The 27,644-nt window shown below is 49.6% G+C and overlaps 1 protein-coding gene across 8 annotated transcripts in view; it reads left to right on the forward strand.

The window, feature by feature from the left end:
• rabgap1l (RAB GTPase activating protein 1-like) overlaps positions 1-27,644 on the forward strand; it is a 128,043-nt gene that overhangs the window by 95,041 nt on the left and 5,358 nt on the right. For 5 of the 8 annotated variants that reach the window (XM_061237437.1, XM_061237439.1, XM_061237442.1 and 2 more), the window contains 5 exons: positions 4,751-4,879; positions 20,633-20,725; positions 24,670-24,780; positions 25,359-25,463; positions 26,002-26,085. In XM_061237437.1, the coding sequence (XP_061093421.1) occupies positions 4,751-4,879; positions 20,633-20,725; positions 24,670-24,780; positions 25,359-25,463; positions 26,002-26,085 (522 nt within the window). Of the gene's footprint in view, positions 1-4,750; positions 4,880-11,437; positions 12,134-20,632; positions 20,726-21,596; positions 22,293-24,669; positions 24,781-25,358; positions 25,464-26,001; positions 26,086-27,644 lie in introns of those variants that run through there. The other 3 variants (XM_061237444.1, XM_061237443.1, XM_061237445.1) reach the window with 3 other exon arrangements.

A 27,644-nucleotide genomic window follows, 5' to 3' on the forward strand; every position in this document is an offset into this window, starting at 1 on the left:
GTTTTCAGTGTCAGTGGGGAAGGGTTATTACTGGTTCTACAGTATTGCGTATTCATACTTCCCTGTACTGTACCGTGCCTCGAAGCTACTGCGTTACCTAATATTGTGTGATTTTAAGAGCCCCTGGCCAAAACAAAACTGTTCTGTCATGCCGATGAAGCCAGTGCACAGTGAAATGGAGAGATAGGGAGAGAGAGATAGAGAAAGAGAGAGCGAGAGACATAGAGATGTGGGGGGTGTGGTTTGGGAGCACGGAGAGCAGGAGATGGAGGGAGAATATATTTGAGGAAGGGGGAGAGCATGAGTGTGAGAGAGAGAGGGAGGGAGAGAGAGAGAGAGAGGGAGTTGGGGGTTGCACTGCCTCTTTCCTATTGGCTGCCCATGACGACATTCTCCCTGGAGGCCCCCCCCCCCTCCCCCAGGCTGTCGTTGCCCATTCAGAGCACACACACACACACACACACACACGCACACGCACACACACACACACACACACAGTGCTGAGCGAGCTGGTCACGTTCTCAGGGATGTCTACAGTACCATGAGCTCATCTCATCAGCCTGCCTGCGGAGCCCCCCCAACCACCCCCCCCCGCCTGCTGCTCCTCCTCCTCTCCTCAGCGTCTTCTAGCCTCGCCATCCCCTCGCTCTCTCTCTCTCATTCTCCCTCCCTCGCTCTCTCTCTCTCTCGCTTTCACATTCTCTCTCGTTCGCCCTCCCTCGCTCTCTCTCCCTCTCTCGCACTCTCTTGCTTCCTCTCTGTCTTGCGCGTGCTCTCTCTCTCTCCCTCCCTCCCTCCCTCCCTCCTTCCCCATCTCTCTCCATCCCCTCCCCGGGTCAGACCTGTGTGTTGGAGCTTCGCGGGCGCGTTGTGAGCTGTGTGTGGAGGGTTGAGGGCCGAGGGGAGGGAGCTGAAGCTAACGCTAACGCGAGCGGCCGGCGGTACTGCGTGACTCGACGCGGCGGAGTTCTCCTCTCCGGCGCCCGGCGCTTCCCACGTCTCGTTCTCCCTCCGCGATTCCGAGCACCGGAAACCCGAATCAGCTGGAGCTGGAAAAACACGGACTCTCTCTCTCCTTAAAATGAACTCAATAATTGAGCGTGCGTGTTGAGCCTGGGGCTGATCGCGTTCCCTCCCTCTCCCCCGGACCTGGATGCAGCGTGCAGATTCCTCCCGGCGCTCCGAGGCTGCGATGGGGACGCCAGTGACGGCTCGCGGATAGCGCATAGCCGAGCCGGAGACGGTTTTCCGGGTTTTTCCGATCGGCCGGACATCTGTTTACGAGACTCGGCTGATGCGTGCGTTGGCACGGAAACCGCACCTGGTCAACCCGCCAGCGAACGCCCGGCTCCGTCGATGAGCCAATCTCTATCCCTCATCCCCGGGACCTGGGTGGCAGGGATCCAATCAGCAGGCTCGGTTTAATAACCCAGCGACGCGGGGTTGGATGCGCCCGTTCCTGTGCTCCGATCTCCGGCCCTCGCGCGTTTCTGGGCCCCCGGCGACCCTGGAGTGCAGGGGCTCGGCGGAGAGCCGGGTTTGGGGGGGAGGAATTTGGCGGGGGAGATGATCGTTCGCCGTCGCCTGTCTGCAGCCTCCCGGCCTCCCTCTCCTCTGTTGCTAGGCAACGGCTTATTAATTTGAGATTTCGGGGAGCAGGAGTGGGACAGCGAAAACGCGGAGGGTATCTCGCGCGGGAATGCGTTAGGAGATCAAACGCGAGGAGCCCTGACAGCCAGGCGGAGAAACGGGAACGACATTCCGAGGCTTCCACCCTCCCCCCCCCCCCCCCCCCCCCCGCCCGCCATTCCCGCTTGGACCGGTCGGAAACGCTCAACCATGTAGCCCAAATCCCCTCCCTGCGGGCAGAACCCCCCCCCACCCCACCCCACCGCTGGCATGGATACGCGCGTGGGCTCATCGGCTCCTTCTCACACTGGACGCTCCGGGGTGCCTCGAGCACGGAGGAGGTCAGGGGCTCCGCTCCGAAACGTCTGATCTCGGCTCGCCGGCGAGAGTTCACGCGAAGTTTGCAACGGCGCTCGTCGACCTTCCCGTCCGACGTGACGTCACCTCTCCGGCTGGGACTCCGGTCTGGGCCCGAACGGAACTGAAAGATCGCTCCGCCCATAATTCAGTTATTAACTTAATTGCTAATCAACCAAAAAAAAAGAAGGAAAAAACGTGTTGAGCCGACGTATTGGAGTTCACCCCGGTCCACCCGAACATGGATCTGAGGCGAGAGTCGATCGGGGCCCTGGAGGCCCCCGGCAGCCTGGCTCCCGAAAAGGGCGCCTCCTCGCCCCCCCGGGGCCCCCCTCAGCTGGTGGGGCAGGGGGAGGAGGGCGGGTCCGGGGAGGACCGGGCCGGGGGGACGGACTGCGCCTGCCGGGTCATGGGGCTCCTGGCCATGGGCCACCGGCTCTTTGTGCCCCGACTGCTGGCGGTGAGCACCCACAATCCCCCTCTCTCTCCCGCAATCCCCCTCTCTGTGTCCCGCAATCCCCCTCTCTGTGTCCCACAATCCCCCTCTCTCTCCCGCAATCCCCCTCTCTGTGTCCCGCAATCCCCCTCTCTCTCCCACAATCCCCCTCTCTGTGTCCCGCAATCCCCCTCTCTGTGTCCCAGAATCCCCCTTTCTCTGTCCCGCAATCCCCCTCTCTGTGTCCCAGAATCCCCCTTTCTGTGTCCCGCAATCCCCCTTTCTGTGTCCCGCAATCCCCCTTTCTGTGTCCCGCAATCCCCCTCTCTGTGTCCCGCAATCCCCCTCTCTCTCCCGCAACCCCCCTCTCTCTCCCGCAATCCCCCTTTCTGTCTCCCGCAATCCCCCTCTCTGTGTCCCACAATCCCCCTCTCTCTCCCGCAATCCCCCTCCCCTCTCTGTCCCGCAATCCCCCTCTCTGTGTCCCACAATCCCCCTCTCTCTCCCGCAATCCCCCTCTCTGTGTCCCACAATCCCCCTCTCTCTCCCGCAATCCCCCTCTCTGTGTCCCACAATCCCCCTCTCTGTCCCACAATCCCCCTCTCTGTCCCACAATCCCCCTCTCTGTCCCACAATCCCCCTCTCTGTGTCCCACAATCCCCCTCTCTGTGTCCCACAATCCCCCTTTCTGTCTCCCGCAATCCCGCAGGGCGTGTTTCTGTTTCAACTGTGTTTCTCCACTGTGTTTTTCAACCGTTTTTCTCTACTGTGTTTCTCAACTGCGTTGTTTTTCCAGTTGTGTTTTTCCACTGTACTGTGTTTTTCAACCATGTTTTTAGTGCTTGTATTTTTTTTTCCTAGTGTAATTTATTGTTTTATGTATTCACAGTAAAGTGTTCGGTGTTAAATCCACTCTTATGGAGTACATACAATGGACGTTTTACTGGCGTTTAATCAAACCATCATTTGTACTCACTTCACAGACCGTCTTACTATATCTTGTAATGAGACTGGAAATCCTCAAAAGTAGAACAGAGTGAAATTTTCTTCCCCATTCGCGAATCCTGAAATAAGTCAAACCGTCTTGCCTCATTTGCAATATTTCTGTCCTATTAAGTCTAAGTATGAGACTGAAATACTTGAATGCAGCACAGTGCTTTGTTCTTTGTGGCATTGAGGTCTTGTGTGAAGAGATGCATGACTTACTCCACCGATTAGATGTTACTGAATAAGGTCAGAAGCAGAAACATAAATGAGGCCTTTTACGCGCAGTTATATTCACACGCCACCAGGTGGCGCTGTGGATGCGGCTCTTGTGGCAGATGCAGCAACGCAGTCGTCGGACAGCGCTGGCTGTGATTTATGCCTGGGGCCCGGGCCTGAGCACCAGTGGTGCAGCTGGCTGGTTGATTATGCTGATGCCGGAGTTCATATTTGTTTTCATTTGGACCGTGATGAAGTCTCGTAACGGGGCCGACAGGCTCGGCCCATTACTCCCGAGATGTGATAAATGACAGAACACGGTCCAATAGCGGGGAGTTTAACTGAGGGCAGGCGTCTCACCCGCTCCAGGTGATTAAAAAGGGATTGACATTTTAGGCCATTTATCCTTCCCTCCCGAGCCTCAGCCATGACCCATCTGCTAATTGGCAATAAGCACCGGGGGAATCTATCAGAAATCTGTCTTGTTAGTGGCTGAATTCATGTTCAACGTCTAGGCTGCAGAGCGGAGAGTGCATTATTATGTTTGACCCCTTTCAGGTGTGAGGTCACAAGTATGTGATTGGAATGTTCTTAACCAGGCATTCTAATTGTGGATTATGCGATTAGAATGTGCTTAACTGAACATTCTATACACAAGTTTGTGATTGGAATGTTCTCATCTGAACATTCTAATGTTAATGCAACAGTCATTACTGGTCATTTGAGTGCAATGTAGTTCTAGAACACTGACACATTGGCCAAAAAAAAAAAAAAAAAAACACTCTTCAATGGGTTATGTGGACGCTTCACAGGTGAGATTCTCAGGTAAAGCTCAAAAGGCCAGTTCATAGCCCAGCTATATAATAGTGTCGCTCGCCTGAAGTCACAGAGCATTTGTGAATGTTCTACTGTCGCCCGATGTAGAATGTGGTCCTTAGCAAAAAGTATAAACGCATTCCAGTCGCCCGGAGTTATAAACCAATTGTCGCTGCAACACATCCATTTTCACATCATTGGTCTCAGCGATGGACTATAAACACTGGCCTTAAGTTCTCCAGTCTTCTCCACTCTGCTCTCTCTCACTCTCTCTCTTTTTCACTCACTCACGCTCTCTTTCTCTCTCAGACCTCCAAGGAGGACCTGCTCCAGGCCGATTTCGAGGGGGCTCTGAAGTTCTTCCGGGTCCAGCTTCCCAAGCGGTACCGGGCCGCGGAGAATGCCCGTAAACTCATGGAGCAGGCCTGCAACATCAAGGTAGGAGCTTGTGGCCCGGCGTCCAATCAGTGCAGGACCTCACGGTCACATGACCGTCAGCGCCCAATGCCAACCACCATAATGATTGTTAGCGACAATGAATGGCTATTTATTTACACGGTACGATAACCTGTGTAAAGAAATACACAGCTCTACAGTGCTCCCATTTTAGCACGACAGTCAGTGCCCAGTATCAACCACTATAATGACTGTCAGTGACAATGAATGGCAATTTATTTACACGGTACGATAACCAGCATTTGCTCCTGAATATCAGTGTGTGCGAACCCGGAAAAATAATTCAGCTGCACCTCTACTACTTGGGATGCATTAGTGTGCTCCTGAAGTTGAAAAGACTTGGGAAAGTAATGTAGCACAGAATCCTGAAAATATACACTCAGTGACCACTTTATTAGGTAGATCTGTACACGGGCTTGTTAATGCAAATATGTAATCAGCCAATCATGTCGCAGCAACTAAATGCACAAAAGCATGCAGACGTGGTGAAGAGGTTCAGCTGTATTTTTCAGACCAAATGTCAGAATGGGGAAGAAATGTGATCTACGTGACTTTGACCCGGGAATGATTGTTGGTGCCAGACAGGGTGGTTTGAGTATCTCAGAAACTGCAGTAAAGCGGTTCATGAGCATGGGCTCTCCCGCCGGGCGTGGAGTGTCAGCCTCACACAGACGTGAGGTGGAGGAGGGCTCTCTGCTCCTTACAGCTCGCAGCGGTAATCGCAGGAGGGCGTGGCTGTTTGCCTTCTGCAGCAATACTGTCTGCGGAGAGGCTTATTTCAATTATCGTTTCTTAATAGTCCTGTTTCCACATCGCCTCTCTGGCACTCCTGGAGCCAGATCACCTGCTCTGTGTGTGTGTGTGTGTGTGTGTGTGTGTGTGTGTGTGTGTGTGAGTGTGTGCAGGCATAGTTCCGTGTATGGGGGAGCGTTATGGCACGTTTAGTTCCACATCCCCCTTCAGTTGGAGTGAAGGGGGATGTGGGAACTATTGCTTGGACAGAAGATACTAAGCCACACTGCTGTTTTGTGTTCATTGCAGCAGAACTGTGTTGAATTGGGGTTACGTAGACCAGAGTTTCTGGTTGGACTTGTTTGCAGACCTGAAGGGTCAGGTTGTTCTGGAATGTTCTGAGAGGTCACTCGAAAGTAGTCCAGGGAAACCGTCCAGTGTACCAGCCCTTTATTTTATCTCATACTTCATTATAATACTTCATTATACTTTTGTCTCTTGTACTGTATTTTGTGTTTACAGTAGGCTCCTAGTAATTTCCTAATATGCACAAAGAATATGCGCATTTTCAAGTTAATGTGATGTGCAACCTCATGTGTGTAATGTTGTATGAATATCTCCAATGGGGAGTTTTCTTCAAGACTGTGTGTGGATCTGTAAAGAGCGTGTGTGTGTGTGTGTGTGTGTGTTTTATGTGTGTGTGTGTGTGTGTGTGTGTGTGTATCCGTGTGTTTATGTGTGATGTGTGAGCGTGGTTGTGTGCTACACTGCTGTGTGTGTGTGTGTGTGTGTGTGTGTGTGTGTCGGTGTGTGTCTGTGTGTATCTGTGTGTTTATGTGTGATGTGTGTGTATCTGTGGTTGTGTGCTACACTGCTGTGTGTGTGATGTGTGTGTGTGTGTGTGTGTGTATGTATGTGTGTGTGTGTGTGTGTGTGTGTGTGGGTGTGGGTGTGTCTGTGTGTATCTGTGTGTTTATGTGTGATGTGTGTGGTGTGTGTATCTGTGGTTGTGTGCTACACTGCTGTGTGTGTGATGTGTTCATATATGTGTGTGTGTGTGTGTGTGTGTGTGTGTCTGTGTGTATCTGTGTGTGTGGTGTGTGTGTGTGTGTATGTATGTATGTATGTATGTATGTGTGTGTGTGTGTGTGTGTATGTATGTGTGTGGTGTGTGTGTATGTATGTATGTGTGTGTGTGTGTGTGTGTGTGTGTGTGTGTGTGTATGTGTGTGGTGTGTGTATGTATGTATGTATGTATGTATGTATGTATGTGTGTGTGTGTGTGTGTGTGTATGTATGTGTGTGTATGTATGTGTGTGTATGTATGTGTATGTATGTGAGTGTATGTATGTGTATGTATGTGTCTGTGTGTGTGTGTATGTGTGTGGTGTGTGTATGTATGTGTGTGTGTGTGTGTGTGTGTGTGTGCATAAACGCTTGGCTGGGGGTGGTCTGGGAATGCTCTGTGCCGGTATGGGACAGGAGCTCCAGGGTTCAAGGCCGAATACCAGCACACACATTCCTCCCTGCTCCTAATCACTCATTAAACCGGCCCTCTCTGGACCGCACCACACCGCCGGCTGCCCGCCCTCCTGCCTGCGTGTGGGGTCTGGCCTTCCTGGGGCTGGGGTACTAGCCGTGGTCGCAGAAAGCTTAGGACAGAGACGGCTGCGATACCACACTCACGTACGAGTCAGAGTCCTCTTGTCATAGAGGATACATACAGCGCCGCTGCAAGCCATTAAGATATATAGTTATGTTACTGGATGTGTTGGTCTGACGGTGCTGTGGTTAATGTTTGTAGAGAATACATACGGCCTCTCTCTCTGTCTTCTCCTCTTTTTTCTTTCAATATCCTCCCTTTCTCTCTTTCCTCTCCTCCCTCTCTCTTTCAGTCTCTGCCCGTTCTGTCTCACACACACGGGGGAAAAGTGAACCTTAGCCTCGGCTGCGATGTCCATTGTGTGATTATATTTGTCTTTCTTTCCCCCTGCGCTACATTACAGCGATGTTCATTGATATGTTTGTTTAAACTGGTGTCGAAAACGAGACAAAGCAGGGTTGTGTAATTGTGTCTTATCAGCCACACTGTTCCTGTTGGGGTGCAGGGAAACACAACGTCTTGCTTCACGCCATAGCAGTTGCCACTCAGACCGTTTCCATGGTTTCCATGGAAGGAGCTGCTGGTAATGTCTACTCCGCACACCAGCCTGTGCTGCTGTCAGCCCTGTGACATTAGCCTGTGCTGCTGTCAGCCCTGTGACATTAGCCTGTGCTGCTCTCAGCCCTGTGACATTAGCCTGTGCTGCTGTCAGCCCTGTGACGTTAGCCTGTGCTGCTCTCAGCCCTGTGACGTTAGCCTGTGCTGCTCTCAGCCCTGTGACGTTAGCCTGTGCTGCTGTCAGCCCTGTGACGTTAGCCTGTGCTGCTGTCAGCCCTGTGACGTTAGCCTGTGCTGCTGTCAGCCCTGTGACGTTAGCCTGTGCTGTTCTCAGCCCTGTGACGTTAGCCTGTGCTGCTCTCAGCCCTGTGACGTTAGCCTGTGCTGCTGTCAGCCCTGTGACGTTAGCCTGTGCTGCTGTCAGCCCTGTGACGTTAGCCTGTGCTGCTCTCAGCCCTGTGACGTTAGCCTGTGCTGCTGTCAGCCCTGTGACGTTAGCCTGTGCTGCTGTCAGCCCTGTGACGTTAGCCTGTGCTGCTGTCAGCCCTGTGACGTTAGCCTGTGCTGCTCTCAGCCCTGTGACGTTAGCCTGTGCTGCTGTCAGCCCTGTGACGTTAGCCTGTGCTGCTGTCAGCCCTGTGACATTCGCCTTCAGCCACTGCTGGGTTATCAGAGCCTGCAGCCTGGAAATTATGTACTTTCACTGTCACATGGGCGCCCACACACACACACACACACACACACACACACACACACACACACACACACACACACACACACAAGGAAGTGACCGTGCATTATGCAGAGAACACCCATTCCAGTGCTCACATTTTTCGCCAACCTTTCTGTGTGTCTGTGTGTGTGTTTGTATGGGTGTGTAGTGTGTGTGTGTGTGTGTTTGTATGTGTGTAGTATGCGTGTGTGTCTGTGTGTCTTTGTATAGGTGTGTAGTATGTGTGTATGTCTGTTTGTATAGGTGTGTAGTGTGTGTGTGTCTGTTTGTATATGTGTGTCTGTGTATGTGTAGTATGCGTGTGTGTGTGTGTGTGTGTGTGTGTGTGTATGTGTCTGTCTGTATGTGTGCAGTATGCGTGTGTGTGTGTCTGTTTGTATATGTGTGTCTGTGTATGTGTAGTATGCGCGCGCGTGTGTGTGTGTGTGTGTGTGTATGTGTCTGTCTGTATGTGTGCAGTATGCGTGTGTGTGTGTCTGTTTGTATGGGTGTGTGTGTGTGTCTGTTTGTATGGGTGTGTGCGTGCGCGTGTGCGTGAGACAGAGGAGGGGCTGTCTGTGTTGTGCAACGTGAAAAATAAAACGTTCCCCCCTCCGTGTCCTTCCCTCTCTGTGTGTGATCAGTCAGGAAGTGAAGCTGACTGGACTCGCTCTACTGCCCCCGGAGAGAGAGAGAGAGAGAGAGAGGCAGGGCTGGTCAGAGAGCGCAGCAGTGCATTGTGGGGGAAATACCTGCCTGCGTGTGGGGCAGTGAACAGGTGCATTGGCCCGCTGTAGGGGAATGAGTCAGCACAGAGAGGAGAGAGGAGGACGCAGGGCTCCGTCACACGGGCGTGTGTTCTCTGCCTGTCCAGAGCAACCTGGCTCAGCGCTCTGATCCCAAACCCGCCACAGTGCCTACCTGTGTAGGAAACGGACCGTGCGTACCTACAACTCACCTGAGGATAACGACAGGACTGCGTTTCCCTCTCTCTTTCTCTCCTCCTACCTCCCTCTCTGTCTCCATCTCTCTTCCTCTCTCTCTCTCTCTGTCTCCCTTTCTCCCTCCCTCTCTTTCTCGCATTCTCTCTCTCCCTCCCTCCCTCTCTCTCCCTCCCTCTCTTTCTCTCATTCCCTCCCTCCCTCCCTCTCTCTCTCTCTCTCTCCCTGTCTCTCTTCCCCTCTCTCTCTCCCTCCCTCCCTCTCTCTCTCTCCCTGCCTCTCTCTCTCTCTCCCTCCCTGCCTCTCTCTCTCGCTCGCTCTCTCCCTCCCTCCCTCCCTCTCTCTCCCTCCCTCCCTCCATCTCTCTCTCTCGGCGTTGCGTGTGGGTGTGAGGCTGCTGGACTCCCTGGCGTTGGTGTGGTGTGTGCTGTCAGAGGTGTGAAATGAGGAGGGCGCGGCAGACTTCAGCGTTTCCTCGAGTGTGAGTCGCGCTGACGGGCGTTAATCAGACTCCCTGCTCGCCTGAGAGAACTGAGAGACGGCGAGACACTTTCAGTCCCGCTGCCTGTCTGTCCCTGCGTGACTCCCTGCTCATCGGAGAGAACTGCACGACGTCGAGACACTTCCAGTCCCGCTGCCTGTCAGTCCGTCTCTGACGCCTGGCTCATCGGACCGAGACCCAACCGAAGGACAGAGTCACGTCGGACCCCCCCCCCCCCCCTCAGCCGGACGTCGGGGGGACCTGTCACCGCCGTGAACGGCACTAAACGCCAGCTCTGCTCCTTACCCGCGCCCTGCCCTGCAAGAGGAAGTGAGTGTCCCCCGGCCGAGAGGTCACGGATCTGAGGAGGAGGAGGATTATGAAATAAGGACGGCCACAAGCCCAGGACCCGGGGGGCCAGAGTCTGCAGTCATCTCTTCCAGCTGCGCTTCCCTGCACGGAACTGCTCTGAACAGACATACACGTCTCACACAAAGAGAGAGAGAGCTAGTGGGAGAGACAGTTGGGTAGAGAGAGAGAGAGAGAGAGAGAGAGAGCTAAGGGGAGAGCTAGCGGGAGAGAGACCAAGAGTGAGAGAGGTGGGTAGAGAAAGAGAGAGAGCGAGAGAGAGAGCGAGACGGAGAAACGAGCTTGCGGGGTAATCTGGAGATTCCAGATTTGGCCACGGCTGTGTGACGCGACGCGCGGTGTGTTGAGGGACGGCTCGTCCTCCAGGGTTCGGCCTGCCGCGCGGCTCCTCGTTAGCCTCTCTCCCCTCAGACGAGGCGTCCCCGGTGCTGTCCCTGTTCCGCGCCTCTCTCGCTCCGTCCTTGCGGAGGGGAGCGGAGGTTGTTTGTGCCTCACGCGGGGAGCGTGTCGAGACCTCGTTTCTCCCGGGGGGGGGGGGGGTGAGACGTGAGTCAGTGTGTGTAGGGGGGGGGGCGGTGCAGGAAGGCTTACATCATCATATCTACTGCTGGTCTCCTTCGCTGCGTATACACACACACACACACACACACACACAGCACCGTCACTGAGCGAGGGACGCGCACACACACGCGCGGGAACGCGCCGATTTCTTCCCGCGCAACCGACGCCTGTCCGCGATTTTCCGCGAACGCACGGGAGGGCTAGTCCAGGCCCTTTTTTTACTTTCTTTCCATTTCGCTTATAGGGGAAAAAGTGAAAGGGGGGTAAAGTTGAGCCGTAATCAGCTTATGGGAAGCACAGGAATTCTCTGGCACCTGCTTGGCCCGAGCCCTTTGTCTGAGGAGCAACCCCCCCTGGATTAAAACCAAAGAATCTACATTTCGCAGCCTACAGGAGGGGAGAGTGGTGGCACAGACGGGCGAAACTGGAAGCCTCGCAGGACTGAGAACTGCAGTTCGGCCGGGCTTCCTGCGCTGGACCGCTGCGTCTGGTTTCGGGTGGCGGTTGGTCGTCTGCACCTGCTGAGACCGGGTTTCTGTGGGAACCCCCCCGGGCGGGGGGGAGGGGGGGGCAGTATCAGGTGGGCCGCGGTGGAGACTGGGAGGTTGTGAGCGGAACGACTGGACTGTTCTCTGCACGGCAGGAAGAGGAGGTGGAGGAGGGGGGAGGTGCAACAGATCTGAAGGGAGATCAGCGCGGTCTCTGGAGGCAAGGTGGAGAGCCCCACTGCTCTGACAGACTTCAGGAACTGTGGTGCAGAGTTTGTGGCTTTCCCCCGCGCGTACACAGACACACACACGCGCGTGCGCGCACTCCTTATCTCTAGAGAGAGAGAGAGAGAGAGAGAGGGGACTGATAAAACGGAAGCGGTGCTCTGAGCTTGCGGGAGGAGAAACTTCGGTATCAGACGGGCGCAGGAGGGCGACGGAGCAGGAAGGAGTAAGACGAGCTCGTTGTGTGCGCGGATCGGCGTGAGGAGCCACCTGAGGAGGAGGAGGGACTAACACAGGTGTGTTCCTGAGTCCCCTCCCCCCCCCGGCCGGCTGTCCCCGCCCTTCAGGGGCCGGCCCTGCTCCACCGGAGGGGGTCATCAGAGCCACCGAGGCCCGACACGTTAGTCCTCCGCTCTTTCGTCGACGACACCGCTCTCCCCGCGACACCTGCCAAGATGATGGAGGAAGTGTCTATCACGGTGGCCTACGACGCCCACGTCATCAACCAGGTCACCGAGGAGGACTTTCTGGCCACCCTGGTGGCCGGCTCCAGACCCAGGCCCGTGGTAGGTCTCCGGGGAGGCAGGGGTGGCCCCGGCTCTGTGGGTCTGAGGGGCCCGGGGGGATCAGGGGGCTTGTGCAGGAAGGGCTTCTGCTCTTACAGCGCTGTAGACCACAGACTGGCCCACTTCTGTCCTGTCTTAGCTTTTGTGTGTGTGTGGTGCATGCCTTTGTGTGTGTATGTGTGTGTGTGTGTGCGCACCTTAGCTTTCATTTGTATGTGGTATGTGCGTGTGTGTCTGTCTGTCTATCTATCTGTCTGTCTGTGTGTGTGTGCGCACCTTAGCTTTCATTTGTATGTGGTATGTGCGTGTCTGTGTGGTGGTACACGTGTGTGTATCAGGTCTGTGTGTGTGGTACTTGTGCGTGTCTGTGTATGTAATACGCGTCTGTGTGTGTGGTATATGTGTGTGTGTCTGTGTGTGTGTATGGTGTATGTGTGTGTGTGGTACATGTATGTCTGTGTGTGGTATATATGTGTGTGTGTGTGTGTATATGGTGTATGTGTGTGTGTGATACGTGTATGTCTGTGTGTATGGTATATGTGTATCTGTGTATGTGGTATGTGTATGTCTGTGTGTATAGTATATGTGTGTGTGGTACATCTATGTCTGTGTGTACAGTATATGTGTGTGTATGTGTGTGTGTGTGTGTGTATGGTATATGTGTATCTGTGTGTGTGTATGGTGTATGTGTGTGTGGTACATTTATGTCTGTGTGTGTAGTATATGTGTGTGTATGTGTGTGTGTGGTACATCTATGTCTGTGTGTAGTATATGTGTGTGTATGTGTGTGTGTGTGTGTGTGTGGTACATCTGTGTCTGTGTGTGCTTGTCCCCACGTGTGTCTGTGTCTCTGTACGTATATGGGTGTGTTTGTGGGTGTGTGAATGTCTTCTTATACTTAGGTCCTAAATAAGTACCGTTCTGCGTTCGTGCTGCTTAATCTATTTTCAGCCCTCTTTTAAATATGTGCGAAACAACGCTCTGTGACGGAATGAAATTAGGCTGTCGCTTTGTCATTACTGGCTTCATTTTTAACTCAAAGGAAACTTTATTCTGGATCTAATGTGCGTGTGCGTGTAATTGGTCTTAAACTGTGAACATTCTTTTCAGTGCGTGTCCCAATTTATTTTACGAATACGAGTCGCAGTTTCACTGTTTTAAAGGTAGCTGGAGAGCGAAAGCTTGAATTGGCACTTTTAAGAAATTTGCCTGGTGCCACATTGAACTGTTATTGTAAGTAGAAATCTTTGATAAGAATGACTATATATACATGTTGTCTTTATTGCACTTGCAGCAAAAGGATTTGGATAAATTGGCAGGTACTTTGCCTAGGTCGAAAGATAATTCAAATGGGTGTTTTGGTGTGTGTGGGGTGGGGTAAGTTTGTTGGTACACATTTGGTTTGTGTACGCATACTTGTTGTGTGTTCGTGTTATTGTCTGCCTAAATTGACACCATTTAATGACATAAAGGCAAAGAGAATAGGGAAGATAGCTTGTGTTTGGTATGCATGTATGGTCTTTGCAGTTGAAGAGTCTTAACATTAAACAGTTTTAGTATGTCTCTTCTCCAAGTGAAACCAAATTGTGTCTCTTTGGAAATGTAAACAAGGTGAAACCATTATATTTAGTGTAATGAGGTGTGGGCTAACCCCAGGGAAAGGGCAGTTGTCACCTTGGTAACAGCGGCAGTGGGAGGGGCGGAGCTGGAGCACAGTGGCCAGGTTTGTCAGTTGGGGCGGGGGTGGGGGGGGGGGGGGATGTGGCCCCTTCCTCACACACAGGCTCATATTAAACCTCTCACAGACTGGGCATTGTTGAGTATCTTTGTTCTGATTGTTTTACCTTTGACTGAATCCAGTCACTGTCCTGGCTGTACACTCTCAGAAACAGTGGAGGTACATTTCTGTCCTTCAAGGATCAAATTTCCCCAATGTACCCTGAAAGTACAGTAGTGTTCTCTTTGGGTATAAATGAGGTCGTTTCCCAAGCAAAAAAGGTTCAAATTAATTATATATTGCTGGCTAGGGGTACTATTTTATATACTTATAGGGTACCACCCCAGCGACAAGCATTTGTACATTTTTAGGCACTTTTCGTACCTTTATTTGTCAGAGTGTGTTGAACGATCAGTTGTTCCAGAGCCGCTGAAGGCGATTGGTTCTCACCGCGCGGGGAAATGTCGGCTCTTTGGTGTGGCGAGGCATCTCTGAGGGGTGACGCACGTTAAGCGAGGCGTCGGTGTGCCTTTACGCTGCGGTGAGACCTGCAGTGGAAAAGAGGAGCGTGTGTGCATCCTGTGTGACTGATGTGAGGGAAGATATGGAAAGAAGATTAATTCAAAAACTGAGTGGCAGTTCCTGCCGCCTCCTCGGTGTGAGGGAGTTACAGCAGGGCCCTGTGGAGGTCTGACCTGCGGCCTACGAGTGCAGGGATGGGAGGGCTTTACGCTACGGCCACAGACGAGGTGCTGCACCGCATGCAGCATACTTCTGACCTGTGTGTGTGTGTGTGTGTGTGTGTGTCTGTGTGTGTCTGTGTCTGTGGGTGTCTGTGTGTGTGTGTGTGTGTGTGTGTGTCTGTCTGTCTGTGTGTGTGTGTGTGTGTGTGTGTGTGTGAGAGTGTGTGTCTGTGGGTGTCTGTGTGTGAGAGTGTGTGTGTGTGTGTGTGTGTGTGTGTGTCTGTGTGCGTGTGTTTGTGTATGTGTGTCTGTCTGTGTGTGTCTGTGTGCGTCTGTGTGTGAGAGTGTGTGTCTGTGTGTGTGTGAGAGTGTGTGTGTGTGTGTGTGTCTGTGTGTGTGCGTTTTGGTCTGTTTCATTTCCCTGGTGAGAGTTTCCAGCTCAGCTCAGCTCAGCGCAGTGCAGCGCAGAAACACTCACTCCAGCAGAGTTATTTCAGCCGGGCACAAATCTCAAGAAGCCGTTACGCGTGGCGTAGGAGGTCACCACAGTGTACGCGCCTCTCTGTGGCGCTAACGCGTGTTCTGGGGCCGTGATGCGTGTCTTCTCCACAAGCATGCAGCTCACATGATCCCGGCCCTACAGCCAGCTACAGCTGTCAGCCCCTGCCTCTTTTGACCCTTCTGGGCCACCGTCTTCTGTCCATCCTGCTCAAACCTGCTTTTTTTTTGGTTTCAATCATGAGGCAGCACATGATGCAACACTCCTGACTATGAAAAGGAAAGCAAAACTACCGTTTCTACCTGCGTTAAAACAAACAAGAAAAGGCTGTCACTTCAAAAGTGCCCAAATTAAAAAAAACATCTGGCAGTTAGACGGCAGAAGCAATGTGCTTGTGTCTATTTTTAGCTACTAGCCTATATTTATCCATTTGTCAAATATTACTAAATATTATTAAATTATTACTATTGTTGACCTGTATTTGCACAGGGTAAGTTGACTGAGCACACATGCTCTTTTGCAGCATGCTCCCCCCCCAAGTAGCCTAACGTGCATGTCCTTGTATGCATATTGATATGCGTATTGACGTTGTGTATTTTCGCTTTAATTCCGCGCGCGGCAGTTGTGGTGCGTTTCCCGGGTTACCGAGGCCCGGCGTTTTCCGCGACTCGGCGGTGTCGGAGCCCGTCGCTCTCCCCGCATTGTTCGCTCCCGTCTGCCAGGTGACGATAAGAGGCCGCGTCCCGTCAGAACGGGAGCAGTCTGTCAGCCTTACGTGTATTTTTAGCACCGAAATGGAGGAAGATTTCTCTCCTTCAGGGAACCTGCGTGAACTCCAGTGGTGCGCTGAATGTAATTTCACTCTGGCGGGGGCGGGGGCGGGGGCGGGGGGTTAAGAGTGAAGAGCAAGGAAATTTGTGAGCTGAGAATTATGAGGTTTCTAACTGACATTTTTTGGACAAAATTAGTTTGTGTTATGAATATGTTGCTTATAGGGCTCTAAATGTATGTGTTGAGTTGTACACAAAAGTACTGTTTACAAGTATGAAATGATGCTAATGGGCTCCAGTCAGACACAATGGTTGTGTCTGATTGGAGCCCATTCACCTTGGAGTCTTTGAAGCTCAGTATCTCAAAAGCACTCAGAACGCATAGATAGAACCACATCCTCTGCTCCCTTGGAGTGTGCCCAGTAGCACCCATCCCACCTCACCCCAGATAATTAAAATGTTCTTTTAATGTCCGACAGATTTGCGTTTTTCCGAGTTGTGTTAAAATGAGAGAGAAACGGCCTCTGATCACTGCAGCGTCTTCACACACCTTCAGAATGGCACCTGTGTACCTTTTTTCAACTTGACTACGAGTCGCACGGAACAGTGCTCGGCAGAAGCAACGCTCAGTCAGGAGGATGGACCCTGCTCCCAGGGGCTTGGGTTTGTCTCCATTTCCTCTGGAGAGAGCTCCCGCCTGTGCAAGGCTCACTGAGCAGTCGCCGTGGTGATGGGCCGGGCCTTTCCTGTATCGTCATCGACCAATCGGCAGGGGAGATGTGTAACAAGAGGGACACTGATTGTCTGTTTGGAAGTAATGTGTTCTTCGTGCAGTCCTTCTGAACACCGAACAGCATTAACCATTTAGCAGAGTAGCGTAGGTTATTACCGTGGGTGTGTGTAGCTTTCCCGGTGTGTGCGGGCACCACGCCGTAGCCGTGAACGCACAGACAGTTGTGTGTCTGCAGGTCTAACGTTACCATCTATACACAGAGAGGTCAGTGTGCGTTTCAGTGGGAATCTGGCCATAGCGGTTGCTAGTGGTAGAACCGCTCTATTCAACAGTACTACAGTGTGTGCTGCTGTCTTGGTGAGCCCAGGGAATGTGCTCTAGGCATACAGGTACTAAATCTCGTACTAAGTACTATAGCCGGAAGGTGTTTAAATTTAAGGATCCCCCCAGTCGTGAGCCAAGTTACAGCCGCACAGAAGCAGCAAGCCGCCACATTTATTCATAAACGCAGACATATGCATTAGGCGGGTGTAAACGGTGCCAGTCGTGTGTTCTCGTGAAGTGCGAGGGGACATTTTTGCTTGCATTACAGCGGTGCACTCACAGCTAAGGAAGGTCAGTGGGAAAACAAGTGAGAGTCTAGTCCATTCCTAGGTAACATTCTGTTCGATATTTCTCCCCCTGCCTTTCGTTCGGCTAGTATCCTATCAGTCAGGCGCCGAGGAAGCAGAAAGGTCTGCGTCATAAACGATTGCGCGAATCCCCAAGCAGTTTATTTTCCTTGTAGAACTGTTTGTTGTGGAAAAGACCATTGTCAGGGTAGATTAAGTGTGGACATGAGAGAAAGTGTGTGTGTTTAGTGTGATCCCCAAGTTAAAACTCCACAAAGTTTTCTAATATTACCTCGGTAGCGGTGGCATTAAGGGGGGCAGGGCATGTGACCTTTAACTAAACTCGCACTCATATTCATAGTCTTATATTAATCCAACACACCGTGAAGTTAGTTTAACGGTTATTTGACTTTTTTAATTACCTCGCTGTCTGTTATTGCTGTTGTTGTCTGCCAGCACACAAGACAGTATGCTAATGCTATACCTTACCTGTCTTTTTCGTTACAGGTTAATATAAACGCGTGAATGTTGAGCAGATAGCTCGCTATGTTTTAACGAGGCTGTATTCAAGGAGTCCCTCTGCGCCGTGGCCGTGGTAAACACAGGGCAAGCGGGGCTTGTTTGAGCGCCTCTCGGCGACGGAACAGCCTCTAGTGACCGAATTTATCCCTCCCTCCGCGAGTTGCTGTACCGGAGATAAACCTCGTAGCTAAGCTTGATCTCGCCAGCCATAAAAAAACTGCCCTTCCTGCTACCATAGCAACATTCCCGGCTGAGCGTTCGCTGACACAACAGAGCACAAAGGGAGAAGTACGTTTAAAGGGCTGACGGTGTTTATGGAATGGGCTCGAAAATATTAGCTCGTCTGATCCGTTGTTTGCCACATTGTGCGGCGGTATAGACGTTATTAGTGTTGACACAGCAGGGTTGCAGGTAATCAGATTAACCAGTTGAGCGTGTGGCTTCATCTGAGTGTCTTGGAGATCGTATCGCGGCACGCAGCACCCCGCCCCGTTGTGTTTGTTTGGCAAATTGGCTGGAGCTGTGCGGGACAGGGCTTGTAGGGATGATCCCGTTGTAGCAGCGGTCTTAGTGAGCAGTAAGGCGAAGTCTTTCCTCTGGACCAAGTCGAAAATCTCTGCCCCTGTTTGTGTAGTGATGGGGAAGCTGCTACTTATTGAAATCATTCAACCAAGTCTTTGATATGAAATGCCCCACATAAGGTTATGTTGCATTGTTCTCCTCGGACATTCATGTCGGCTGCCTCAATGTGCTGATTTCATCAGCCCCAGAATAATTAATTAACTGAATAAGTCCTCAGTGTTGAAACACATGTGTGGCGTAAGTTCAGTTGCGAAATGAGTCACCCTGGTAGATGTAATGCACCACTTTAAGGCTCACTGAGATCATTGGATCTTTGAAGCAAGCGCTTACCGTAAACCATACTCTAAATCAGTGTGCTTATTTGTAAACGACCATGGTGAAGTTTTTTTTTTTTACAATTTGAGTGAAAATCGAAAGAACCAAAATTAATCTGGAAAGAGAAGTAACGCCATACGACAACATAGACCACTTCATGTGTCTACACTGCATCACATCCATGTAGAAAAGTTTTTATTTTATTTTTTTTACCTAGAGTGCTTTTCAAAATTAACGCTTTCCCCTGTTCAATGTAAACAGTAGTGCCAGCAGCGAAAGGGCACCATCACTAAAGCACTAGTACAAGATCGCCCCACCAACCAAGACGCAAATGACCATTTCTGAATATATGTGCCACCTCAAGCCCCAAATTGAGAAACTGAAAATCATGAAAATAAAGAACCTTAACCACAGAACTCTGTTGCTTTTTGTATCATCAAATGACTGGTTTCTATGCAGTTTGTATCCATACATCTTGAAGATGGGTTATACAGTATATTGTTGGAAACTATTTCCTTTTTTTCCCCATAAATCCAAAATCCGATTTCAGTGTTATGGGGTTGGGTTAGTGAGACTTGACTGCTATCAAGGAGGCACTTAGCCTATGCATCCTTTGCTTGCTGCCTGTTACTTGTGTGTCTTGAGCAGGATTGAGCAGATTAGCTGTGCTGAAGGAAGATTGTGTTCCGTACAGAATTTATTTTTCTCCACGAGCCCGGTTATGTGCACGAATAGCTCTGTCATGTGCTAGCGGCCATGAACAGCGCGAGCGGATCATTTCGCACTCGTTTGGAGGGAATGGCCTTTTCTCAGCTCGCGTTACCGTTTATCCGCGGATGAAACGGCGTGCACCAATCAGGAAACATCCCTTAAAGTGCCTTTATTGGAGGCACAAAACGCCGTTATTGGTATTTGACATAATCAGGTCGCCGCTAAATGTGTTTGCCCATTTCAAAAATGAACGTCAACATCCTGCCTGCTCTGCTCTTTTTAATGTAGAAAACATTAGACCCATCTCTGCAGCTCTTTACAGATAATCATGATATTTGTATTCACGCATTTAAAAATAGGCAGTCCTGTCCGATTGTGAAACAATGTGTGTATTGGTAGCCTATTAAATACTGGTTAAAGGGGTAATTCCCTTTGGGTGCAATAAAGGATATCTTAGAAACTTAGAGAATATGGATATTTAGGGAGGTCATCAGAAACTTCTCTAAATATCTAAAAAATCCTTCGTCACGCACAAAAAAACCGTCTGAGCCAATCAAACGCACACACAGTAAACTGCGGAAAGTGAATTTATTTTAATTCTTGTGCAGTTCCGGTTTGGCAGATGTAGTAAATTGCGTATGAATGAAGCATTGCCGTGCACATTAGTTCCTTTCTGCGTGACTTTACTGGCATTTTGCAGGGAGGCTCTTATCCTGAATGATTTGCACGGCTAGCGCAAGTGCGAAGTTCAGGGCATACAGTCTTAACTTTGTTTCCTCTGTAATGCCTCTCAGTGATAGACGGATAGAAGCTTTATCGCATTCTGAATGCCAAGCGCAATAATACACGGTGAAGTGAAGATTTTAATTTGATTTTGAATGAGACTTTTCCGGTATGCTTTCATTTTGGCAGATTTTTTTTTTTACTGTTATCATAATGTGAACACCGTTTTGTAGTTTAGGTTGGTTTCACATACACAGACTAAGCTTGTTGAGTTCTGAACTGAGAATCTCCCATTGAAGATTGAATTTAGTCGAGGACACCGCTACTCCTGTGTGCCACAGTGTCTGCCGGCATTTACTTCAACCATGCGCTACACCACCTGATTTCACTAATCAGCTTATTATCTGAACCAAGCAGGTAAAATAATGAGTGAAATCAGGTGGCGTAGCGCACGGTTGGAGCAAATACCTACAGACACTGCGGCCAGTGAGCAGTGCTGGTCTAGGGCAAGGCTTAAGCTGCGTCTGTGAAACTGGCCCTACATGCTCAGTGTGTTCCGTTTCCACCCCACAGTGGTTATTAGATTCTCCCCGAAACTGAAGTTTTCCCCCCCCCCCGTCTCCCTCTCTGCAGGTGCCCACCAAGAAGCTGAAGAAGTTTGAGAAGGAGTATCAGTCTCTCCGGGAGAGTCAGCTGCAGCAGGAAGACCCCATCGACAGGTACCAGGTAAGAGCTCCCTCTGCAGGCTGCACCTCGCCACTGCACGCACTAACGCCGCCATTATTTACTGAAGGAGAACTGCAGAACGATTGGACTCGGTCTTAACCTGTGTGTCCTGGGGGCCTATGGTACCGCACAGTGGGCCATGTGAGTGTGTTGGGCTCAGTCTGTCAGTGATGGATACTTTGGGCTCACCAGATACTACGTTCCTTGTGTTTGTTCTGTTCCCCTCAAGCTACTTAATTGCAGGAAGTTCTGGATGGATTTTGAGAGCACTAATATTTAGCCACGCCTTTTGGGTGAAACAGTTTGGCCAAATATTTTGTCCTCTTGCTGTACTGTGGCAGATCTTTCAGTATTAGTCGTTCAAGGTCTGAGGTCACAAATGTGTGATTAGAATGTTCTTAGTTGAGCATTCTAGTCTCTAATGTGTGATTAGAATCTTCTTAGCTGAGCATTCTAGTCTCTAATGTGTGATTAGAATGTTCTTGACTGAACATTCTAGTCTCAAATGTGAATGTGTGATTACAATGTTCTTGACTGAACATTCTAGTCTCAAATGTGTGATTAGGATGTTCTTACCCAAACATTCTAATGCTGATGTAATAATTGCTACTGGTAATTGAAAAAGCAAAGGAGTTCTAAAACAATGGCTTAGAACTTTGGGGGGGGGGGGGAAATAAAGAAATAAATAAAATGAAATAAAATAGAACATTCCAGAAAAACTCACTCTTGAAAGGGTTAAGGAAACAGAGCTGAAGATCTGGTGGGTGTGTGAGCAGTCTGTGTAGCTGTGTGACTGCAGTGAACAGGCTGCCTTGTGACACCCACCCCCCCCCCCCCCCCCCCCTGTGTCCCTCTCTCCTTGTGCTATCAGTTCCTGTGTGTGTAGAGGGCTGCGCTGACACAGGCCAGACCAGGCCACTCACTGACACAGAGGAGAGCTTACAGTAGGAATCGAGTACAAATGCGTTTACCCTACCGTCCTATCGAATGTGACCAGACCAAAAACAGGATATTCAGTCAGCGCTGCGGTTCTTCCTGTTTGTGTTTGTGTTTTTTTTTTTGTGTTTTTTTTAATGATTATTATTATTGTTTTTATTATGACTCTGTTCCATGTCTTGAACTGACACTTGCTTGAATTGGCCTCTAGATGACGCTAATATACCTCACTGCTTGTAAACTGAAGTCGTATTTAAATGTGTACACACAGTACCAAGGTTGACTGTACTTTTTTTTTTTCTCTTTTCTTTTCGAACAAAAGCTGAAATATTGGTTTCTTAAACTGACATCTTGGATGACACGTGCTGCCTATTCTGTTACGTTGTTATGGTGAATTTTATACAGTTCTTTTGCATTTATTTTTTAAAATCTCAGTCCTTATCCAGTATTAGTTTGAGCTCAGACATTTTCATTGGAAATTGATTTGACTTTGAAATCACTGTGAAAGAGTTCATTGTGTTGTCATTTATATGTTTGCCAACCATCCATCTGTTTCAAGTTCATTTTAGTATTGTTCTGTATCGTTGTGTGTTCTGACAAATAAAAATATACTTTTTTCTACTTTTAAAAAGCCCACAATGAAGTTTATATAATATTTAAGTTTCAAGGATCTAAGAATTATGCTGGATGACCCGATTAGGATTCAACTGGCCTTGGAAGACACAAGGGTACCTTCCCTGGCGTCCAGACGTGTGAAAGCACATATTACCCTGTACCTAAGGCCGCTCTCACACAGTCGATCCTCTCTGAACCTCCTGTGCGTGTGGCTCCTCCCTCCTCCACACGGTCGGGCCAATCAGCATGCGAGGGCGGTGTCCGTGGTGACGGGGAGGCTGGGTTGCGCTGGTTAGTGCCGGGGTGTTGTGTTTGGAGCTGCATGCCTGTGTGTGACCCTGTGTAAGGCGGTGGTGAGAGAAGGTAAGCCACGGTTTCACCCTAGCTAGCTAGCTGCCGCTGCGCTACGTCAGAGAGGGCTACCCGCTTCGCGCTGCCTGGCTGCGCCACCCAGTCCACCAGTGCTTCCTCTGTGTTTTTCCCATGGTGTTTGTGCTGCTGTTTGTGCTGTGTTTTATTCACGTTGGATATTACTTTGGTGTACTGTAGCGCATGTGAGTGTGCGCCAGGGCGGCTGGTTTGTTTTGCGTTGTGTTGAGTTGAGCCGGCCGTTGCGCAATTCTGTCACCGTTCTGGCTCCTTGTGTCTGAACTTTTAGCAGACATCCTTTGGTCTTTAGGCACACAGATACAGGGCTGTATCTAAAGACATGCAGCCCAAGGTCTGCAGATGAAAATTAGCTTCCCTGGTGCATTTACAGAAATTGTATTATTCATTTACATCGACCTTGTCAAACATGCTAATAACTTCAATGGGATCAACAGACTTTGAGAGTACTCATATCCACGTGTTAAGAGACCCTCATCTATAGACCTGAAGATGGTTCTCCTAGAGCAGTGGTTCTTACCCTGGCCATGGGTGGCTGCAGAGCCTGCTGGTTTTATTCACTTGGATTGGATTTCATCAGCGGTAAACCCAGTCGACGATCTATACTATAGCAATGTATTCAGTATCAAGAGGAGCCTAGTGACTTTCTCTGATTTTTTTGCATGAGAAAGTGCTCTTGTGAATACCTGTAGGTCATGCCTGATGCGGTCTGCCTGGTGAATGTTGTCTGAGTATTGACCCACGTGGGTAAGACGTGTTAAGGAAATGAAACTCAGAAGACCAGGAGCTCAGAAACCCTTACCGAGAGAAGCCATGTCATGTGATTTCAGTTGGAAAGGGAGGAGAGGGTCAGGTGATATGAGTTTATACTCCGAGGGGCGGTTGCCGCGGGGGGAACGAGGAGATGGGTTTGGAAAGAAAGCGCAGAATAACGGGAGATGGAGGAGATGACTGTTGTAGTATTTGTTTTATTTACCCTGAATGAACTGCACCGTGACTAACACACTGATAATCTAATCGCACGACAGTGGTTGCAGGTAGCGTGGAGATTTATTTGACAGATTTGAACGTTGTTGATATAACAGCGCCTGATGGTAATCATGTGTCCTTCAGCGTTGATGGAGAGATAACACTTTAATAGCGTTTATTTATTCTGTAGATAGCTGCTAGGTAGTGTTTGGATATTATGGTTAGATTGTCAGATTTGTTAGTCCAATTCTCCCTGTGTGTCAGTGTCAGGTTGTCATATGGGTATTTTTCTTTTGGCTGTGACCGTAATGCACTGTGTCTCACTCACAATCGGGTATCTGCACTGAGAGATACGGGCTTGTATGCAGTTGGACTTGTGCCTGCAGTAACACTGTGTTAAGCTCAGATTTGCCCTTGAGAATTGTGGGCTGAAGTATTATGAAACGGTTCAAAAAAACATAATTGGCCGTTTTGCACGGAACCAAAATAACCGTGTTCTTTATCCACGTTCTCAAGCGCAAAGGCATTACAGATTGTACGGAAAAACGAGTGCGCTAAATTCCTAGTCCACCGTGTATGCATGTGCTGCGGCCTTAACGTGCGAGGCATGTTCGGATGTGTGTTTGCGTGTTTCCGCTGCGTCTGCATACACGCGCTGGCAACTGTGTGCTCACAGATAAGCGACTTGCATAGGTACGACACAAGGTGAGTCTGCTGAGTGCTGTGTGTGTGCTGTCGGTTCAGTCTGTTCCGGTATGTTCTCCGGCAGTGTCACGCCCTGGGCAGCAGAAGCGGCCATTTTGAGTGTGTCGGCATGTAGCTGTTGCCATCGCTTAGCCTCTGCTAGGCCAGGCCCACTTGGGCCTTCTGTGTGAATGTCCGTAGCGTGCCAGCGTGTCTCTACCCGACGGCCGAACGGTGGGTGACTCGAACGGAACGGAGTTTGCGTTCCTTCGCCGAAGCTCCCCGTCCCTTCTGCGTAGCTGAGAGGTTAACCCCAGCGTGTGTTTTGTTGTCTGTCCCTTTTTTTCCCCCAGAGGGAGAACCGGAGGCTCCAGGAGGCCAGCATGCGTCTGGAGCAGGAGAACGATGACCTGGCCCACGAGCTGGTCACCAGCAAGATCGCACTGAGGAACGACCTGGACCAGGTTAGCCTATACCATAACCACACAAAAAAACAAAAACGCCAAGCACCAACACAAAAAAAAAAACACCAAGCACCAACACAAAAAAAACGAACACCAAGCACCAACACTAATACAAAGCACCAACACACAAAAAAACTTACACCAAGCACCAACACACAAAAAAAAACACCAAGTGCCAACACACAAAAACACTAACACCAAGCACCAACACACAAAAAAACTAACTCCAACCACCAACACAAAAAAAACAAGTAGCTACTAACACAAAAAAAAATCTTAACACTTAGCAGTTGTTTTAATTTTGAAACGACACTTAAAATTTTTTTTTCTCTCAAGTAGTAAATATTAGCTTGTTTTCTTACCCTATTAGCAAATCTTGAAATGTGTCAAACTACCTCATTGGCAGTATTTTTGTCTACCACGGTTTGTGGGGAAAAACACGCTGCACAAGCCCAGCTAACACACAACGTTGCCGCAATGCTGTGGCAATGTTAGAACAATGTCTCAGTGACATTGTGAGAGCATTTAATGTTAGCCGGTCCAGTTAAAAGATGGTGGATTTTGTGTCATTTTTGCAGGCGGAGGACAAGGCGGACGTGCTGAACAAGGAGCTCCTGAACACCAAGCAGCGTCTGGTGGAGACGGAGGAGGAGAAGAGGAGGCAGGAGGAGGAGACCGCCCAGGTACAAGAGCGATTCACCTCCACAGAGGCTTTTAAAGCTCCCACATTGTGGAAAATAACGTCCCCCTTCCTGTGTGGATTATAAGGGAGTTGAAGGTGCTATAGAACCACGATGACTGTATCGACGTCCTGAAATGCAGTCACACTTATCCGTATGAAGCATGTGCATTTCAACGAGCCGTTTGGACTTGGAGTTTGTGACATCATAACTGTCTGCTCATTTGCATATGTGCGCCTCCAGCTTTGGTAGTGTTTGAGTGAAAACCTACAGGACAGTAGATCTCCAGGAACAGGGTCGGGCAGCCCTGCTCTTGCTGTTGAATGAGGTGTGCTTTGTTAGGGTTGGAGTGAAAACCTGCAGGATGGTAGATCTCCAGGAACAGAGATGCTCAACGTCAAGTCTTCTGTACTGATGTTGTTTCCTGCCTGGAAATGGTCCATTAATTGTGTTAATGTTCATTAGTTCCTGGGTTTATTTCTTTGCTGACCGCAGCTGGCCTCTAACACACCCTGTCTCCCTCTGTCTGTCTCCCCTGCAGCTGAAAGAGGTGTTCAGGAGAGAGCTGGAGAAGGCGGAGTCTGAGATCAAGAAGACGACGGCCATCATCGCAGAGTACAAGCAGGTGGGGGCGGAGTGCGTTGATGTCACTGTGTGACTCTTAGGGGTGTAGAAATGCACAGATGCATCGTGATGCATCAATGTTAAAGGTACAATGGGTAAGGTTTTTGTGTTAAACCATTGTTACCGGACCATTGTAAATCCCTTCCTATCATTGAAAAAGGCTCACTGACATGCTGACTCACCCTCTGCCTGTGTTTATAGTCCTTAAATTCGGGTTTCAAAATATACAGTTGATGGCTCGACACTCTATACCAAAACATTGTACAACTGAACAATAATTCAAGCTCTCTGGTTGAAAATTGGTTCTAATTGCCACAGCCAATAGCGTTTCAACATCAGAGCATTCACAGAGAAGGGGGAGGGGGATAAACAGTGCTGTGGTTTGAGCGTGTTTGTTGCTGCTATTCCTTGACTGTTAGAAGTCCGAAATTACCTACTGTACCTTTAAGGTGGCAATTCGATCGATTTTGAATTTTTGACCTCAAAGTCCATGCAGCAAATGGCCACTTCTCCACACTCCCCACCTTACATACAATCCTTGATCACTCCCTACTCCCCAGCTCTAGACCACTCCGGTCTGCCAGCTCTGGCCGCCTTATGGTTCCCTCTCTACGTGCACCTGGTGGTCGAGCTGCACGTTCACGCCTGTTTTCCGTTCTGGTTCCTCAGTGGTGGAATGACTTGCCTACCACTGTCAGGACAGCAGAATCCCTCCCCCTATTTCGACGCAGACTCAAAACACACCTTTTCAAACTCTACCTTAGTCCTCCCTCCTGATTTCCCCCGCCCCCCCCTTTCTGATATCCCTATCCTCCTTGTCTAACCCAAAAGAAAAAAAAAAAAGAAAAAAAAAAAAAATGGCACTTATGATGACGACTATATGTTTAGAACACCATTCCATGTGTATTTTCCTGGATGTGATGCTTTGACTTGTGGAAGAACCTATGCTCTTGTAAGTCGCTTTGGATTAAAAGCGTCTGCCAAATGACAAAAATGTAAATGTAAACTCTTCAGTCCACCACTTTAGCTGCACAGCTACTTTTTATGCATGTTCTATTTACTCTTACTTCAGTTAATTTGTCAAACTATCTTTGTGACTGTTTATAGTTTATCATACTGCCGTCCTGTTCCTGTTCACTCACATGGCTGAGTGTATCACAGTCACTGGTCCCAGGTGTTATACACAGTACTGTGCAGAAGTCTTAGGCACCTGTATAACACTGTACAGATAAGACTCTTCCAAAAATAATTAAGTGAAAGGTCCTAAATAGACGTACTATACATTTCACATGACATTTTTGTAATTTTGCGTTAAAACTGCGTCACTTCTCTGAGATGGCCAACGCTGTCCTGCAGTTCTATAAGACAGTCAGCAGGGAGGTTGTTCCAAGCATGTTGGAGAACTTGCCATAGTTTTTCTGCTGACTTTGGTTGGCTCCTTGCTTCTGATCTCAGACAGCCTTGATTAAGTTTTTATGTAAAATGTAGTCAATTGCTTACAGTAATGTGTTACTTTTTAAAATTAAATACAAAAATGTCTTTTGGAAAATGAATATTTGG

The sequence above is a fragment of the Conger conger genome, chromosome 4 (assembly GCF_963514075.1).
Source record: "Conger conger chromosome 4, fConCon1.1, whole genome shotgun sequence".
In the NCBI taxonomy this organism is placed as follows: Eukaryota; Metazoa; Chordata; class Actinopteri; order Anguilliformes; family Congridae; genus Conger; species Conger conger.